At 45.4% G+C, this 17807-nt stretch overlaps 1 protein-coding gene across 1 annotated transcript in view; it reads left to right on the top strand.

The window, feature by feature from the left end:
• Positions 1-860: 860 nt before the first annotated feature.
• The window catches only part of ST3GAL1 (ST3 beta-galactoside alpha-2,3-sialyltransferase 1), a 77183-nt gene continuing 60236 nt past the window's right edge, over positions 861-17807 (top strand). Inside the window, exon 1 of the mRNA XM_082258720.1 lies at positions 861-1659. Within this exon, the coding sequence (XP_082114846.1) occupies positions 1345-1659 (315 nt within the window). The 5' untranslated portion in view covers positions 861-1344. The remainder of the gene's footprint in view (positions 1660-17807) is intronic.

The raw sequence follows: 17807 nt of genomic DNA, 5'->3' as shown, positions 1-17807 counted from the left end.
TATTTTACATACATTTTTATAATAAGGGTTTAGTTGTATTTTACATACATTTTTATAATAAGGGTTTAGTTGTATTTTACATACATTTTTATATTAAGGGTTTATTTGTATTTTACATATATTTTTATAATAAGGGTTTAGTTGTATTTTACATACATTTTTATAATAAGGGTTTAGTTGTATTTTACATATATTTTTATAATAAGGGTTTAGTTGTATTTTACATACATTTTTATAATAAGGGTTTTAGTTGTATTTTACACACATTTTTATAATAAAGGTTTAGTTGTATTTTACACACATTTTTATAATAAAGGTTTAGTTGTATTTTACATACATTTTTATATTAAAGGTTTAGTTTTATTTTACATACATTTTTATAATAAAGGTTTAGTTGTATTTTACATACATTTTTATAATAAGGGTTTAGTTGTATTTTACATATATTTTTATAATAAAGGTTTAGTTGTATTTTACATACATTTTTATACTAAGGGTTTAGTTGTATTTTACACACATTTTTATAATAAAGGTTTAGTTGTATTTTACACACATTTTTATAATAAGGGTTTAGTTGTATTTTACACACATTTTTATAATAAAGGTTTAGTTGTATTTTACATACATTTTATAATAAGGGTTTAGTTGTATTTTACATACATTTTTATAATAAAAGTTTAGTTTTATTTTACATACATTTTTATAATAAGGGTTTAGTTTATACTTTTAAATGTTTTCTTTTCCTTCCTTTCATGTCGAGGTAAAGGCTCTGCCTCCTTCCTCTGATTAATGGTCATGGAATTACCATGAGATTTAGTCTAACAACTTTTTCCTGTTCCTACACGGTTCCTGGTCTTGTTTTCCGGGCTGTTTTAATCTAGTCATCCTCATTCCCGTCTGCCCTCAGGAGGAGTAAAGAACTCTTCCTCTGACGGAGATATTTGTCATTCTTCTCTACAGACAGCCAAAGCACAGCTAACGGTCTCCTTGTCTTCTCTCTCTACACAGGAATGAAACTGGCAAGAATATTACAAACTTCTCTTTCTACGTTCTTGGGTTTCACAAGGATCTCCTGACCCGGCTAAAGGAATAGGCTGTCGTATGCTCACTGAAGCCTACAGAGATATAACGATGTGTTGATAATTACTCTGGAATATTTCAAAATCCCTTCTCGGAAGTAGAGTTCCTTCATGTGCCCCTGGGATCCAGACTCACGTTAGTGAGGCGGCAGTAGCAGCGAAGGCTGGAACTATGACCAGATGACATTGTTTTAAAGACTCAGGGCCGCAGCGTTGACTTCCTATTGGATTTATTCGACTGAGGGAACAGTGAAAGGAACCCATCATGGTGGCCCTGAGGAAGAGGAACTTGAAGCTGTTTACAATTGCTTTGGCCTTTTTTGCCATCACCATCACCTCCTTCCTCTTGAACTTTGCCCAGAACTCAGTGCTCATCACATGGAACCCCGAGAAATACTTTCGGTTCTCAGGCCCCTTTGTGAGGTTCATCTCTTCCATGCGGAGGCCGTGTGGCTGCGAGACCTGCGTTTCTGAGGCAGAATTGTCTCCTTGGTTCGATGAGAGGTTTAATCAGACCACTTCGCCACTTCTGACCAAGCAGAACAACTTACTGTCGGAGAGCACATACAAGTGGTGGATGGTAAGTGATGTGATTGGGTTTGGGGCCTACAAATGTTCTTTTAGGCTAAGTCCACCTTTGGGGCCATGTCTCATTGTACGCCTATATTTGAGGTATAACCTGAAATATGGTAACATTCCCCATCTCCTCACACCTAAACAAACGCTTACTTGAATCAGGGGTTGCTTCTCCCCGCTACCTTCTGTTGAGTTTTAAATTTGGTGCAGGCTGTGTGTGGCTCCTCCTGCACAGCCATATCATCCATTTACAGAGATCTGTTAATGGAGGACTACAAGTACCATCTTCCACCGTGGGAGGAATAGTGGCCCATCATTGGTGTCAATTGGAGGAATAGTGGCCCATTGTCAGTGGGAGGAGTAGTTCCCCATCATTGGTGTCAATGGGAGGAATAGAGGCCCATTGCCAGTGCGAGGAGTAGTTCCCCATCATCAATGTAAGTGGAAAGAAAAGTGCTTCAATGTCGTTAGCAGGAATTGCAACATTGTCAGTGTCAGTGGAATGAATTGTGCCTCATCGTCAGTGTCAGTAGGAGGAATAGTGGCCCATCATTGGTGTCACTGGGAGGAGTAGTGGCCCATCATTGGTGTTAATGGGAGGAATAGTGGCCCATCTTTGTTGTCAGTGGGAGGAATAGTGGCCCATCATTGGTGTCAGTGGGAGGAGTAGTGGCCCATCGTTTGGGTCAATGGGAAGAATAGTGCCCCATCATTGGTGTCAGTGGGAGGAATAGTAGCCCATCATTGGTGTCAATGGGAGGAATAGTGGCCCATTGCCAGTGGGAGGAGTAGTTCCCCATCGTCGGTGTAAGTGGAAGGAATAGTGCTCCATTGTCGGTGTCAGTAGGAGGAATAGTGCAACATTGTCAGTGTAATGAATTGTGCCTCATCGTCAGTGTCAGTGGGAGGAATAGTGGCTCATCCTTGGTTATCATTGGGAGGAATAGTGGCCCATCTTTGGTGTCAGTGGGAGGAATAGTGGCCCATCTTTGGTGTCAGTGGGAGGAATAGTGGCCCATCTTTGGTGTCAGTGGGAGGAGTAGTGGCCCATCTTTGGTGTCAATGGGAGGAATAGTGGCCCATCATTGGTGTCAATGGGAGGAATAGTTCCCCATTGTCAGTGTAAGTGGAAGAAATAGTGCTCCATTGTCGATGTCAGTAGCAGGAATAGTGCCCCATCATCGGTGTCAGTGGGAGGAATAGTGCCCCATTGTTGGGGTCAGTGGGAGAAGTAGTGGCCCATCATTATTGTCAGTGAAAGATAATATTTCAACATGTATATCGGTGTGAGGAATAGCGCTTTATATATGTGGGAGAAATTCCCAAGGACCGGATAAAGGCAGGCATGGGGCCGCATCCGGCCCGCGGGTCGCATTTTGGAGACCACTGCACTAGACCAAAAACAAGTAATTTACCCCTGCAGTGCAGGCATAGTCCAATGCAAGGGAAAATCTTTTAGTTTGTGGAACGCAATACTTCCACTTCCGGGTATCCGGGTCACATCCGGCCGTATGAGACATCCGGGCTTTGGGACGCATGTGTCCATGTCCGCTTTCCTGTTTGCTGCATGTAGTTCCGCCCTCCTCCACCGCTATTTATAGCGATGGGTTCCGTGAGACCACGCCCCTAGACAACGTCTGCTTAAGACGAAACGTGCGTCGGGCGGTACTCATGGTGTTACACGCCAACACGGAGGAGACGCGGCGGCCATCTTTTTGGTGGTTTATGGTGCATAGCGTGACACACGATGGGAACACTAGTTGTCTGCTGAGATGCCTGATTTTATCTACTCTTTGTAAGTGTTCTTAATCTGTTATGCTCTAAATAAATGTTTGACGGTCTGCGCTATGATAGTGTCCTGCTCTTTGTTTCATACCAATTTATGCTGGAATCTGTGAATCCTGGCACATCGTGAGGAGGATCACCTTGGGCTTCCATACCATTTGGGCTTGTTGGATCTCTGTTATGGGGATCATCTCTATTTGGTAAGAGGCGGTGTGATCAGGGTGTCTGGTGGTGGTTCTCCGGATCTACAGTTTTGCACCTCTTTTTGGTTGAAAAGGACACTATACAGACTTTTTGGTCCAGTCATTCTCGGACGTTTTTTAGGATTAGCGCCACATTAGTTACAATATTTCTATTTTGATCTGTGTATTATTCCAGATTTTGTGTGGCTGCTTTTCATTTCTTTCTTCATATCACATATATATGTATGTCATTTGTTAGCGCAGCAATATTGTTACTTAAAATCTTTTAGTTGCCAAAAATTTGGCTCTACATTTTTTGCATAATGAAGGAGTTGCCGTTTAAGAAAGTTTTAGTTGGAGCTGGGCTTCATTGTCTCTTAAATAAAGTCCAATAAAAACTACTGTACATGTTTTTTAAGATGACCCCTTCCAACAGGTGACCACACATCTGTGCGATTTCACTGCAGAATTAACAGCGTTGTCACCCTGTCACAGTGGAATAATAATGGATCGAGATCAAGAGGTTATAACCTATGTGCTAAGAAGATAGCCACTGCACACCGGAGGCATCACTGGTGTCTCTGCACACTGGAGGCATCACTGGTGTCTCTGCACACTGGAGGTATCACTGGTGTCTCTGCACAGCGGAGGTATCACTGGTGTCTCTGCACAGCGGAGGTATCACTGGTGTCTCTGCACACCGGAGGTGTCACTGGTGTCTCTGCACACAGGAGGTATCACTGGTGTCTCTGCACACCGGAGGTATCACTGGTGTCTCTGCACACCGGAGGTATCACTGGTGTCTCTGCACACCGGAGGTATCACTGGTGTCTCTGCACACCGGAGGCATCACTGGTGTCTCTGCACACTGGAGGTATCACTGGTGTCTCTGCACACCGGAGGTATCACTGGTGTCTCTGCACACCGGAGGTATCACTGGTGTCTCTGCACACCGGAGGTATCACTGGTGTCTCTGCACACCGGAGGTATCACTGGTGTATCTGCACACCGGAGGTATCACCGGTGTCTGCATTTATTAGGAAGGAAATCCACAAGCTAGACCTTGACCTCCCTCATCTAGGACCACCCCTATATAGGGTGTGCATGTAGGTGGATTGCAGCGTGGCGCAGCGGATATGACGCACACAGTCCCAGTGCGGTAGAGGAACATATGCTGAATTAATGCAAAAACAGCACAGCTGGGAACACTCACAGTTCCAACAGTGAGTAGTGAGCCGGATGCAGCCGAACTGACAGCGCCTGTTGAGGGGGGCAGAATGCGACTTGCCCGTTCAGCGCCCAAGCAAGAAGGTGTCCAGAGAAGTTGCGAGCCCTAAGCTTTCCCTCCTCGTCTGAAACCTTTACCTGCCGCTAGTTCTGTCCCTACAAGGCGGGGTACTTGTCACTATTCTACCAACTCGCACAAATGCACAGCAAGCCCGGGAGCCAGAGCCTTAAATCGGCTCTGCTAGACCCAAGAGTCCCATGAGGCAGCAGCATCCAATTGGATCGCTTCCCTCGTGACCCAGAAAACTATAGCGGCACCTCTTGACTTACCCTCCAGCTGCAGTGCCTCTGAGGAAGAGCGCCACCTGGAGTGGAGAAAGTAGACTGCACCTGCCTACTTGCGGAGAGGGGTGGTCCTAGATCAGTGATGGAGAAACTTGGCACTCCAGATGTTTTGGAACTACATTTCCCATGATGCTCCACTACACTGCAGAGTGCATGAACATCATTGGAAATGTAGTTCCAAAACATCTGGGTTGCCAAAGTTCTCCATTTCCCATGATTCTCATGCACTCTGCAGTGTAGTGGAGCATCATGGGAAATGTAGTTCCAAAACATCTGGGGTGCCAAGGTTTGCCATCGCTGTCCTAGATGATGGATGTCAATGTCAAGCTTGTGGATATCCTTCCTAATAAATGTAGGCACCAGTGATACCTCCGGGTAGCAGCTAGGTCTTAGGGCTCTTGAAAGGAGTGCAGAGGAAGAGTGCTGTGATGTTTTAAGGAAGCTATACACAGCACTCTGCCGGCTCCTCCCACCAGCCATGTTCCACCTGCATTGCATAGAGAAGCACAGACACCCAGTGATGACATCACTGATATTAAAGCATAACTCTTCTTTTGTTGAGAAAAAAACATTCCCCTCTGGGTGATCTCTGTACATTGCAGGAATTTTACCAACCTTTGTTGCAGATTCCTACCTTTTATTATTCTGAAGAAATCATTGGGTGTTCCTCTGTGCTGAGTGGATCAAATGGGAGTGGTTTCATAATTATCTATCAGCTGTGGCAGCTGCAGGGCTCTAATGAGGAAATCTACTGGGCCTGCATCCCTTTAGACGTGTTTCTATTGAGAGTATCTCACCAAAAATGACATTTTTGTTGCAGGGGATGCCAGAAATCTGACTTGTATCTTAGTGCAGACTTCTGGGAAAATTGGCGAGCCAATCACACAAGCAGGAAATTATGTTTCTGGGGGTGTGGTCAGTATACATTCTGTGTACAGAACAGCTCCAGGCGGCCATATTGCATTGCATTTTCAGAAAATTACAACAGCTGCAGATTGAAAAGGAAAGGTCATTTTTAATAACATTCAATTTCAATATAATTTGTGTCGCAATTGTATGCGCTATATTGTCTTTTTTTTTTTATTTGCTATTTTTTTTTTTTTCCCCCTCACGAAAGTGGGAGTTACCCTTTAAAATAAGGCATGTAATAAAAATGAGGAGGTTTTATGTAAAAATGTCATGCTGATGAGGGGTGGGGGGGACCTGGGAAGGCAAATTACAAGCAGGTCAAATGTCAGCCTTCTATTCCCTATAGCATTAATGGTGAACCTTGGCACCCCAGATATTTTGGAACTACATTTCCTAGCTAGGCTGTGGGGGGGCCCTTCCATGTAGGCTGGGGGGGAGCCCTTTTAGCTAGGCTGTGGGGGCCCTTCTAGCCTTCTAGGTAGGCTGTGGGGGGGACCGTTCTAGGTAGGCTGTGGGGGGGCCCTTCTAGCCTTCTAGGTAGGCTGTGGGGGGGACCGTTCTAGGTAGGCTATGGGGGGCCCTTCTAGCTTGGCTGTGGGGGGGGGCTTCTAGGTAGGCTGTGGGGGGGCCCTTTTAGCTAGGCTGTGGGGGCCTTCTAGCCTTCTAGGTAGGCTGTGGGGGGGACCGTTCTAGGTAGGCTGTGGGGGGGCCCTTCTAGCCTTCTAGGTAGGCTGTGGGGGGGACCGTTCTAGGTAGGCTGTGGGGGGCCCTTCCAGCTAGGCTGTGGGGGGGCCCTTCTAGGTAGGCTGTGGGGGGGGCCCTTCTACCCTTCTAGCTAGGCTGTGGGGGGGCCCTTCTAGGTAGGCGGTGCGGGGGGGCCCTTCTAGGTAGGCTGTGCGGGGGAGGCCCTTCTAGGTAGGCTGTGGGGGGGCCCTTTTATCTAGGCTGTGGGGGGGGGGGGCTTCTAGCCTTCTAGGTAGGCTGTGGGGGGGACCATTCTAGGTAGGCTGTGGGGGGCCCTTCTAGCTTGGCTGTGGGGGGGGGGGGGCTTTTAGCTAGGCTGTGCAGGGGAGGCCCTTCTAGGTAGGCTGTGGGGGGGCCCTTTTATCTAGGCTGGGTTGTGGGGGGGGCTTCTAGCCTTCTAGGTAGGCTGTGGGGGGGGACCATTCTAGGTAGGCTGTGGGGGGCCCTTCTAGCTTGGCTGTGGGGGGGGCTTTTAGCAAGGCTGTGCAGGGGAGGCCCTTCTAGGTAGGCTGTGGGGGGGGGCCCTTCTACCCTTCTAGCTAGGCTGTGGGGGGGCCCTTCTAGGTAAGCGGTGCGGGGGGCCCTTCTAGGTAGGCTGTGCAGGGGAAGCCCTTCTAGGTAGGCTGTGGGGGGGCCCTTTTATCTAGGCTGTGGGGGGGGGGGGCTTCTAGCCTTCTAGGTAGGCTGTGGGGGGGACCATTCTAGGTAGGCTGTGGGGGGCCCTTCTAGCTTGGCTGTGGGGGGGGGGCTTTTAGCTGGGCTGTGCAGGGGAGGCCCTTCTAGGTAGGCTGTGTTGGGGGGGGGCATTCTAGGTAGGCTGTGCGGGGCCCCGTGATTTCTAACCGCAGCCCTGTGGGTGAGGGGGGAATGGAAGGGAGAAGAGCTTTGTCCAGAGATGGGCTTCAGTATCAGTGTGATGAGGACCCCTCATTTATGGTTATTTTATCAGTCTTGGGGAGGGAATGTGCCTCCCCTCCCCCCACCTGAACCTTCCATAAGTGTCGGCACTATCTCTGTTCTGGCTCTTTGTAGTCTTTCCAGTAATTATTGTAATAGTAATTCGTACAAGATTGATATTTAATCATTAATTCTGCTATTCCTTCGTCAGGTAGACGCGTAATTAAAACTTTTTTTTTTTTTATAAAACCGGATCTGTGAGCGCGATGGGCCTTTTAACCTGACATGAGAGTTCCCCAAGCAGCGATTTACCCCTTTCCACCTGTGCCGCTAATAATAGATGTGTGTGCTTTGGGTAATTGGCCGCTGTCACTGACAGAAATACGATGTAGCGTACAGATATGGCCCGGTGTTATTTTAAGTGACGACGTGACAGCGACATATGGATTCATATCTTCCCTCTTCTGCTTTTTGTCGTTGAGTCTAATTAAAACACGCAGAAGGAATATTTAGCTGCCGCTGTATCTGGTTCCGTACATTGTGCTCCTGACTTCTGAGCTCGCTGGTTTCTCAATTACTTTCACGCTTTTATGATCATTTTTCTAAACAAATTAATATTAACTAAATAAGATACATTGTTATTATATAGGATTTAATGTGCAACAGTTTACGCAACGCTATACAACTTGAGATACATCATTTATTAACTGCTTGCCGACCGCTCTACGCAAATATACTGCGGCAGGGTGGCTCGGCCGCGCAAAATCACGTGATTTTGTGCGCGCGCCGCCGGAGCCACGCTCCCACTGTGTTTAGACACAGCGGGAGGCGGGCCACGGGAGGAGCGGCGGCGATTGCCGCCGGCCTTCCGCAATCGCCAGGGAAACTGACAGAAGACCCGCCTGCTTATGTAAACAAAGCAGGCGGATCTTCTGTCAGACAAGCAGGGAGAGATCAGGAGTTTCAGCTAAGCTACAACCCCGATCTCTCTGTGCCTGTCACAGAGCCCTTCCCCCATCCCAGTCAGTAATCACATTTAGGCATACATTAACCCCTTTGATCACCCCCAGTGTTAACCCCTTCCCTGCCAGTGTCATTTATACAGTAACAGTGCATATTATTTAGCACTGATCACTGTATAAATGTCACTGGTCCCCAAAAAGTGTCAAAAATGTCAGTTAGGGGTCTGGTCTGTCCGCCGCAATGTTGCAATCCTGCTAAAAATCGCTGATTGCCGCCATTACTAGCAAATAAATAAATAAAAAGTCCAAAAATCTATCCCATAATTTGCAAACGCTATAACTTTTGCGCAAACCAATTAACTACTTCAATACCGGGCACTTTCACCCCCTTCCTGCCCAGGCCAATTTTCAGCTTTTAGCGCTGTTGCATTTTGAATGACAATTGCGCGGACATGCAACACTGTACCAAATTTATGTCATTTTTTCCCCCACAAATAGAGCTTTCTTTTGGTGGTATATGATCACCGCAAGGTTTTTTCTTTTTTGCTAAACAAATAAAAAAGAAGACCGAAAAGTTTGAAAGAAAAACATTTTTTTTGTTTGTTATACAATTTTGTAAATAGATACCTTTTTTCTTGCACTGATGAGGCTGTACTGACAGGCACTGATGAGGAGGCACTGATGGGGTGGCACTAATATGCAGCACTGATAGGTAGCACTAATATTCAGCATTGGTGGGCACTGATAGGGGGCATTGATGGGCACTGATAGGTGGCACTGATGGGCACTGATAGGTGGCATTGATGGGCGGCAGTGGCACTGATAGGCGGCACTGGTGGGCAATAATGGGCACTGGTGGGCAGCACTGATATATGGCAATGATGGGCACTGGTGGGCAGCACTGATGGGGAGGGCACTGGCGGGTTCCCTGAGCCCTGATTGCCATCCCTGGTGGCCATGGTGGGCATCCCTGGGGTCATAGGTGGGCATCCCTGGGGTCATGGGTGGGCATCACTGGTGGTTCTAGTGGCACCCCCCGAGGATCTGCACTGGTAATCAATGATGTGATTACCAGTGCAGACCCCCCCCCCCCCCTATCAGGAGAGCCACAGATTGGCTCTCCTCTACTCGGGCCTGTCAGGCACGAACTAAGGAAAGCCGATCAACGGCTCTTCCTGTGTACTATGTGACCAGCTGTGATTGGACACAGATGGTCACATGGTAAAGAGCCTACGTCTTTACTGAGATCGGAGATGCGGCGTGTCAGAGTGACACGCCGCATCACCGATCGCCGCTCTGCGCGCCCCCCATTTGACGTCCGGTGAGAATAATGCAACCACTTTCCCGCCGTCAATCGCCTATAGGGCGGGCGGGAAGTGGTTAAAATACGAATTTTGGGATTTTTTTTTTTTACCAAAAATATGTAGCAGAATAAGAATTGGCCTAAATTGATAAAAAAAGAATCGATTTTTTTTTTAATTTTTATAGGGAATGTTTCATAGCAGTAAGTAAAAAATATGGTGTTTTTTTTTTTTTCAAAATTTTCGCTCTTTTTTTGTTGTTAGCGCAAAATCTAAAAACCGCAGAGGTGATCAAATACCACCAAAAGAAAGCTCTATTTGTGGGGAAAAAAGGACATCAATTGTATTTGGGTACAGCGTCGCATGACCGCGCAATTTTTCGTTAAAATAACGCAGTGCCGAATCACAAAAATGGCCTGGTCATTAAAAAAACCTTCTGGAGCTGAAGTGGTTAATCAAAAGTTTATTAGTGCAGAAATTATTAAAAAAGGAAAATGAGTCGTCTATGAACGCTGTCTCAATTCATAAACTCCTTTTGCTTTCCATTCCCAATAATTCCTCACCATCCCCTTTCATGTTTTTATCATTCATCAATTTTCTTTATTGTCTTCCGCTATAGTTATCTGTGAAGGAAACTTGTGGCCATGAATATAAGCTGCTGCCAGCAGGATTGTGATGCAAGCGCGCCGCCCCCCCGCTTTTTTTTTTTTTTAACGTGTTCCTGTAGTCTAAAATTGTAATGATCCTTATTATGAAAATGGAAACTAGATTTCACATAGTCACACTGGGGTTTATTTACTAAAGCTAGAGAGGGCAACATTAGTCACAATTCTGCAGAGAAACCATTCAGCTTCTGACCTCAGCTTGTTTTATTACGCTTTAGCAATAAGATCTGGAAGCTGATTGGTTTCTCTGCAGAATTGTGACTAATATTGTCCTCTCTAGCTTTAGTAAATAAACCCCACTGCGTCCTGCATTTCTTCCCTCCTCGACTCCCGCAACAAAGTGCGATGGAATCATTGGGGATTGGAAGCCATTTTCCTTACCCTTCATAGTTGCCTTTCCATTCATCGCCTTCCATTACTCTAATTTTCACTTTCATTCTCATTACCCTTCATCGCCTACCCTTACTCTCTCTCACATTCTGCAATCCTTCCATTTCCCCATCTGGTTCCTCACGCTTTATCACCCTTACTTCTTCTTGTTGCCTACCCCTTCATCTCCTTCCCTTTACTGGTCCCTAACCCATCATTATCCTCTCTTTTCATTTTACTTTCCTTTATTCACTTTTCCTTTACCCTTACTGAACCTCACCTTACCTTCTCTTTCTTTTTAGTTGCCCTTCATCGCCTTCCCTTACTCTACATCACCTTCTGTAATCCTTCCTCTTCACCATCTTCCCTTTCCCTTGACCTTCATCATCTTCCATTTCCCTTCATCACCTTCCCTTGTCTAGTCGGGTACTGTTTAATTTATTCCTTATTCTGGTCCCTTATTTGTCTTAACATTCCCTCTTCTTGTCCCCCTCCCTTTATCACTCTTGCCTTTCTGTTGGTCTCTCCTTCATCACCTTCCCTTTATTGGTCCCCTACCCGTCATCATTCCTCTCTTTTCATTTTCCTTCCAATTGCTTTTCATTTCCTTTTCATTCTCATTACCCTTCATCGCCTTCCCTTGCTCTCTCTCACATTCTCTAATCCTTCCACTTCCCCATCTGGTTCCTCACGCTTTATCACACTTACTCTTTCTTGTTGCCTACCCCTTCATCTCCTTCCCTTTACTGGTCCCTAACCCATCATCATCCTCTCTTTTCATTTTACTTTCCTTTATTTTACTTTTCCTTTGCCCTTACTGAACCTCACATTACCTTCCCTTTTCATTTTTGTTACCCTTCATCGCCTTCCCTTACTCCCTTTCCCTTACTCTGCATCATCTTCCGCAAGCCTTTCTCTTTATCATCTTCCCTTTCTCTTGACCTTCGTCATCTCCCCCTACTTTTCATCACCTTCGTCATCTCCCCCTACTTTTCATCACCTTCGTCATCTCCTCCTACTTTTCATAATCTTCCCTATTCTGGTCCCCTTTGCCTTATCCCTTTCTCTTTTCTTGGGTGTAATTACCACTTGTTGTACCTACTATACTATTACATTGTACCTAATTACCAAATGATGTGGTCATTTTAGGGCTAGCCACCCATGTCTGTTTCATATGTATGTATTATGTATTTTTTCTTTTTTACTCTTTTTTGAATAAAATTATATTTTTTACATAAAAACCCCTTTTTTTCATTGCTTAACAGCAGTACATTATTTTTGGAAGACCTTTAAAGTCCCATTGGGGGGTGCTCTCCTCTTTTTCATGTTATCGGGATGTGGTCTCACCTTTTAAGCTCCATTTCCCCAACCAGCCCCGGTTTAATTTTTTTCTCTTTTCTTGTTCCCCACCCTTTTCTTTTCAGATTGCCTACCCTTCATTACCTTCCCTTTACTTTTCCTCTGCCCATCATCATCCTCTTTCTTCATTTTCACTGCCCCTCATCCGCTTACCTTACTCTACATCACCTTCTGTAATCTTTCCTCTTCACCATCTTCCCTTTCCCTTGACCCTTATCTTCCATTACCCTTCATCACCTTCCCTATTCTCGTCGGGTACTGTTTAGTTCCTTCCTTATTCCGGTCCCCTATTTGTCTTCACCTTCTCTTCTTATCCCCTCCCTTTATCACTCTTTCCCTTTCTGGTGGTCTCTCCTTCATCACCTTCCCTTTCACTGGTTCCCTACCCATCATCATCCTCTTTTTTTAATTTTCCTTTCCTTTAATCACCTTTCCTATCCCTACTGAGCCTCACCTTCCCTTTTCATTTTTGTTACCCTTCTTTTCCCTTCCCTTACTCTGCATCACCTTCCATAAGCGTTTTTCTTGTTCATCTTCCCTTTCTCTTTATCATCTTCCCTTACTTTTCATCATCTTCCCTATTCTGGTCCCCTTTTCTTCTTCACTTTCCCTTTTTCTTGCTCCCCCACCCTTGATCACCCCTTCCCTTTCTGGTTGTCTATTCTTAATCACCTTCCCTTTACTGGTCCCCTACCCATCATCATGAATTTTGTTGCCTTTCATCGCCGTCCCATGCTCTACATCATCTTCTGTGTTCCTTCCCCTTTTCTATCTTTCCTTTCCCTTGACCTTCATCATCTTCCATTACCCTTCATCACCTTCCCAATTCTAGTCCGGTACTGTTTAATGTCTTCCCTATTTTGGTCCCCTATTTTTCTTCATCTTCCCTCTTCTTGTTCCCCTTCCTTTATGGTGGTCTGTCCTTCATCTCCTTCCCTTTATTGGTCCCCTACCCATCATCATTCTCTCTTCATTTTTCTTTCTCCTAATCACTTTTCCTATCCCTTACTGAACATCACCTTCCCTTTTTTTATTTTTGTTACTTTTTATCACCTTACCTTACTCCTTGTCGCCTTCCATTTTCCTTATCCTTCACTGTCTTCCTATATCCTTTCCATTCAACACCTTTCCCCTTCCCTTGAACTTTATCCACTGCCATTACCTTTATCCCTTCCTTTACAATACATCACCCCCTTACTATTCATCAACTTCCCTTTTTTCATCATCTCACTGTGTCCCGAACTTCCTGCCCTCCTCGCCTCCCTGTTGGCTACTAAGCGAGATGGAATAATTGCTGATTTGTAGCTGAGAAGAGAGGCAGGGATTGAGCCCTTTGTGTGACCTTGTGTTGCTTTATCTTAATAATGCACCCCAGTACCAGGCTGCTCTAAATAAACACTTAATCAGATGTTGTCAATATTCCATTCTGGCAAAGTCATAGGGTCCCTAAGGGGTTTTTGTCAACAGGCTTTGGGCTTTAATCAATGACATCTGGTGGACATCAGTTTTAGAAGACCAACTCGTTGACAGGTACAATTGACCTGCAGTTGTCTTTCTAACCAAGCATGAGCTTGGGTTCAGTCCAAACCCAGAAGGAAGCTGTTAGTGCCAAGCCTAGTGACCTGCAGTTTGGGCATTCCCACCCCTCAGGTCATTGATCTGATATGGCCACACAATGACATTAACCTTTCATTGCCATATTAGGTTAATGGTGTCAAAAACATCCCTGCCCCTTTTTTTTACGTGCAGCTACGAGGCAGGGAATGGCCCTCGGCCCCAGCTTATTGAGCCAGCACTGAAAGCTTCCTTCCGGGCAAAATTGAACATGGGTTCTGAAAAAACCCAAGCTCATCCTAACTCCTGAACTGCTTCAAACTAATTTTTGAAATGCAAAACCTGTCTGACCCCCCAAAAAAAGCCCATCTTTACAGGCCTTAAAAGTCCAACAAAACAATTTTACAGCAGTCCCCCACTGATCCTTCCTCTCTCGCAGTCACCACAAAATACCCACTGTTGGCTGGTGGCCAAGCTTCCAAAGAGTAATTATGTCACCCTCTCAATTATGTGAGAGAGCTGCATCACAGGAGGAGGTCAATAATGGCGCTTTTCCACCGCATGGAACCGAACGGTTCGGCTCGCTTTTGTGCTTTTCCACTGCTGGTACCAGGAACAGTTCGGTACGGTAAGGCGGCGCTTTTGCACTGCATGGAACCGAACGGTACGGCTCTCAAAAACAGTACCACCTCGATTGTGGTTCCAAGAGGTAACATACCCGGTACCATATCCCACAATCCTTTGCATGCAGTCACTACTAGCCACTGATTGGTCAGAGAATCCCACCCACCCCGTTGTTATCCCACCCACTTAACTTTAGTACTACTTTAGTGGAAAAGCAAACCATACCGAACTGTTCCAACACCGTACCATGCGGTACCAGCAGTGGGAAAGCAAACCGGGCCAAGCAGGGCCGAGTAGAGCCGAGCCGGTACTTGCAGTGGAAAAGTGCCATATGTTCCCCCATACCCAGAAGCTTTTTTGTGGATGAGCACTATGAAGGTGACTATAACTAGGCCTGGGAATGGGGAGAATAACCTCTAAATGTGAAAGGTCCTTTTGTGGTTTGCGCTCCAACGTCAGCAGCCTCTCCATCATGATCCCTTGGCAGCTGACCATGATCAGGAAGGCCACAGGTATGATAGCCAAGTCCTCTCTCACCTTTAGTCAATAGATGTTTCCTCCACAGACCCTTTTAGAAGTGAGAATTTAACATTTTTTTATCAGGTTAAAATATCTTTGATCCCTGCAATTCCTGCCACCTTTTGACACATTGGCACATTGACACTTAGCACTTGCCTACGGGGTTGCATAGAAATGTTATTTCAGATCCTGCATCTACTGTACATCACATTCCTGTGGACATAACCAGCACAATCCTCCCCCCCCCGCTGCCTCTAACAGGAAATCCCTGGAAACGATCACAGGATCGAAACAATGATAAAACATTTGGCATGAAACAACATTTTAATAACACAAAGTCAGTTTTTTGGGTGTTGGGGCTAAGAAATCACATTTGCTTTTATGCTGTGGCAAGTCTTCGGCTTACTTTTCCTCTTCATTTTGTTAATATTTTCTCCTTCTATTTTCCTAACCCTGTTTATTTCAACCATAAATCTACTCCTCTCTATCCATTCACCTGGGTTACCTTCATCGTCTTCTCTTTTCTGGCCCCCTACGCTTCATCATATTTATTTTTCTGGCCCCCTGTCCATCATCACTGTCTTTTTTCTGGTCTCCTGCCCCCTTACCACATTCCAATTCTGGTACCCTACCCTTCGCCACCCCCTCTAGCCGGATCCTCTATTCTTTATAACCTTTGCTATTCTGGTCCCCTAATCTTCACCACCTCCTAAAACCAAAAAATAGAGGAGAGACAGAGTTCTCCTCAAAGAAGTCAACTATGGACACTTGAGGATTATTAGAAAAATTATAATTTATTCAAATGCAAATTAAACCAAAGTGACTCACAGTGTGGAACATACCTTGCATAAAAACACATATAGTTAAAAACAACGGGTTGCTGCAGCAAATAGGTACATTGGGATGTATAAGGCACCAGGTAATAATCTTAAATTTGGAAGAACCTTCCACCACAAAGCATGTATATTTCCCAGATGTATTGCATTTAAACAGTCCCTGTGTTTTAGGAGAGCCTGGATCTTGGATGTAACATAAAGTCAGTTCAAAATTGGGGAGTGGAGTTTCAGTCTCTGTTATATATGTTAACACTCTTATGCCTCGTACACACGCATCGATTATTGGCCGGAAATTTTCGGCCAACGTCCGATCGGCAGATTTTCGGCTTGTTAGTATGATGCTTCCGACAACCGATTCCGACTTTTCGGCCGAAAAAAATCTGGTGTGCAGGCTATAAAATTTTTGGCCGTCAACACAACGGCTGATTTTCCGTCAGTCAGTACAGATTTCGGCAGACAAAAATCTGATGAGCAAGACTGGGCATGCTCAGAGAAGAAAAAACACACGGAAAGTAAACCAACACATGACATCACTTCTGAAGTAGATTTTTGTTGGCCGAGAAAATTCGTGTGCAGTCTAGTCACATTCCAACCAACAAAACACCACTCTGGACAAAAGTCAGACGATCGGTCGGCCGATAATCGTTGCGTGTGTACGAGGCATTAGGCTGACAAATAAGATAATATTGAGCGGTTCAAAGGCATAGGTGATTTAGGCAGTCCGGTATAGTGGAAGCTGTGTTGAACAAAAGCTGTAGAAAGCACAGTGTCTCTGTGTACAGGAAATGGGGGAACAATACCTCCTTAGTAAGCGTTAGTTGCCTCATCCAGTACCGCTCATTAGGGGATCCGGGTTGTCCTATCTGCAGACGGCGGTGTAGGCTGCCCAGCCCGGTACGTCCTCACTACCTCCCTGGCTTCTACGAGCGTACCGAGGGGGCAGGTTTACGGCAAGCCTTCACTCCAGTGTGAACCTCGGCTTGCATTCACCACAGCTGGCGGGCATGATCCTACAGAGAACCCAGATTGGTGCTGTCGGAATGACGCGTTTCACCAGCCAATCCGTGCTTGTTTCGTCACCTCCTGTATCCTGGTCCTCTATTCTTCACCACCTTCCCTATTCTGGTCCCCTATCCTTCATTATTTTTTCCATTTTTATTTTCCTTTTCCTTTTCCCCAATCACTCGCCTTCCCTTTTTTATTATTGATAATTTTTATCGCCTTTCCTTACTCTACATCACCTTCTGTAATCATTCCCCTTTATCATGTTTCCTTTCCCTTGACCTTCATCACCTCCACTACCCTATATCATCCGCTCTATTCTATACCCCTGATTTTCATTGACTTCCCTATTCTGGTCCCCTACCATTCACCAACTATTCTGTTCTGGTCCTCTATTCTTCATCGCCTTCTCTATTTTGGTCCCCTACCTTTCGCCACCCCTTCTATTCTGGTTCCCTACCTTTCGCCACCCTTGCTATTCTGGTCCTTTATTCTTCATCGCCTTCTCTATTCTGGTCCCTTGCCATTCACCAGCCCTTCTATTCTGGTCCTCTATTCTTCATTGCCTTCCCTATTCTGGTCCCCTACCCCGCATCATTTTTATCCATTTTTCTTTTTCCCAACTACTTTTAGTTTCCCTTACTGAGCCTTCCCTTTTCATTTTCGTTATCCTTTATTGTTTTCCTTTACACTACATGAGCTTCCATAATCTTTCCCCTTTATAAAGTTCCCTTTCTCTTGACCTTCATCACCTCCGATACCCTATATTACCTTCTTTATTCTTTTCCCATGCTTTTCATTGACTTACCTATTCTGGTCCCGTTCTTCATTATCCTCCCTTTTTCAGGTTCCCTGCCCTTTTTCTTTTCTGC

The sequence above is a fragment of the Pelophylax lessonae genome (assembly GCF_965119305.1).
Source record: "Pelophylax lessonae genome assembly, chromosome: 5".
Classification (NCBI taxonomy): Eukaryota; Metazoa; Chordata; class Amphibia; order Anura; family Ranidae; genus Pelophylax; species Pelophylax lessonae.
The sequence above is the reverse complement of the archived record's forward strand: the minus strand, read 5'-3'. Positions and strand labels throughout refer to the sequence as shown.